The sequence below is a fragment of the Punctularia strigosozonata genome (genome assembly GCF_000264995.1).
Source record: "Punctularia strigosozonata HHB-11173 SS5 unplaced genomic scaffold PUNSTscaffold_7, whole genome shotgun sequence".
In the NCBI taxonomy this organism is placed as follows: domain Eukaryota; kingdom Fungi; phylum Basidiomycota; class Agaricomycetes; order Corticiales; family Punctulariaceae; genus Punctularia; species Punctularia strigosozonata.
In genome coordinates, this window is record NW_006767439.1 from 1325057 (window position 1) to 1326797 (window position 1741).

General features: G+C 46.8%; 1 protein-coding gene across 1 annotated transcript; it reads right to left on the minus strand.

The window, feature by feature from the left end:
• Nucleotides 1-823: 823 nt before the first annotated feature.
• Nucleotides 824-1075, minus strand: PUNSTDRAFT_22490 (uncharacterized protein; the record flags this gene model as incomplete). The annotated part of the gene is made up of 1 exon (XM_007384453.1): nt 824-1075. A coding segment is annotated over one exon (252 nt), but the record flags the coding sequence as incomplete, so codon positions are not given.
• Between the last annotated feature and the right edge of the window lie 666 nt (nt 1076-1741).

The window sequence follows — 1741 nt, forward strand, 5'->3', positions numbered from 1 at the left end:
ATACGGCGCTTATCATGTGCTCCTTCCCATCGTCTCCGATCTGTGCGAGCACTCCTCCAAGTCCAATCTTCGATCCATCGGTGTATACTATAAACGGTTTGTCATAGTTCGGATGCACAAGAATCGGATCACTTGCCAGAGCATCTCGAAGGCGTTCAAAAGCATCCTGACAGTGAGCTGACCACACGAATACTTTGTCCTTGGCCAGTAGAGCGGTTAGTGGTCTTGCAATCTTTGCATAGTCCTTCACGAAACGTCGGTAATAGCCTGTCATGCCCAGAAATATTTGTACATCCTTCACCGAAGCCGGTTGTCTAAATTCCAATATAGCCTTGACGTTCTCGTGTTTCATACCTATCCCGAGGCGGCTCACATTGTGTCCTAACGCATGAATCTCTTGGTAGCACACATGAGATTTTGGGATTGACAAAGTGAATCGAGATTTAATTATGCGATCCAAGATCTGATCGAGATGCGAGAGATGGCGATCAAAATCTGCAGAATACACGATGATATCATCGATGTAGACTACAGCAAAGTTCCATTTTGTTGGTCCAAGGGCTTTGTCCATAGCTCGCTGGAAAATCGAAGGTCCGTTTCGGATACCAAATGGCATCCTCTTATAATGATATAGTCCGTTGTGTGTCCTGAAGGCGAGTTTCTCGCGATCCTTTTCGTCCACAGGTAGCTGGTGGAATCCTGAATTTGCATCGAATGTTGTGAAGTAGCGCTTACCTTCGAATTGACTCAAGTAATCGTCGATCCGAGGCAGCGGATATTGATCTGCTTTAGTCACAGCGTTGAGTGCTCGATAATCTATACAGAAACGTATTTTATCCTTCTGTGAAATGAGGACGACATTAGATGCCCATGGGGACTCGGAAGGTTCGATGATATCGTCCGCTAGCAATTTAGCGACGGTCTCTTCGACGATCTGCTTACCCTTAGGCGAAGCGTGATAGGGAGGCGTCGAGATGGGGTGTGCATCTCCTGTGTCAATGCGAATCGGGTCGATGTTAGCTGCACCGAGTTTCCTATCTCCGTAGGCAAAAGCATGTCGTCGTCTCTCTAGAATCTCTATTAATTTGCGTCGTTGAGATCCGTCGAGCGTAGGGTTGATATCCATTGATTGAATCGCCTTTCGAAACTCGTACAAGTCTTCTGAACGGTTCACGGCGTGAATTGGAGTGTTATTCGATGATACTGATACAGGGAGACGAGTATCGAGGGAGTGAGCTGTTCCTATAATCTCTCCTTCGTGTAAGGTTATCGGAAATGGTTCGAGGTTATATACCTCGACAACCTTGGTGTCGGATGTGTTACCGATTAATTTTGCAGCGGAGACAGCGTACTCACCCTCTCGAATAGGTTTGGGATCCAGGTAGAAGTGCGGCGTCTTGACTGATCCGTCAATACGAATTGGAACTCGAGCGGCGTGATATCCTCGAATGGTAAAGCTTTCAGTTATTTTAACATCCGGAGGCAAAGACGGCTTACATTCCAGCTTAAATGAAGCCTTGCTTGATGAGTCCCTCCGTAATTTCAGACGCCCTTCGTCTACGTCAATCACAGCTCCGTAATGCGTTAGGAAATCGTTTCCTATGATGATCTTCGTAGTACTCGCCGGGTTAACATAGAATTTGGCCGGATATTGGATTATGTGGCCTGCTAGATCAGTGAGCGCGATGTTGAGGGTGACAAAGGAGGTGATGAATGAATTGCCTCCTATGCCATCACTCTG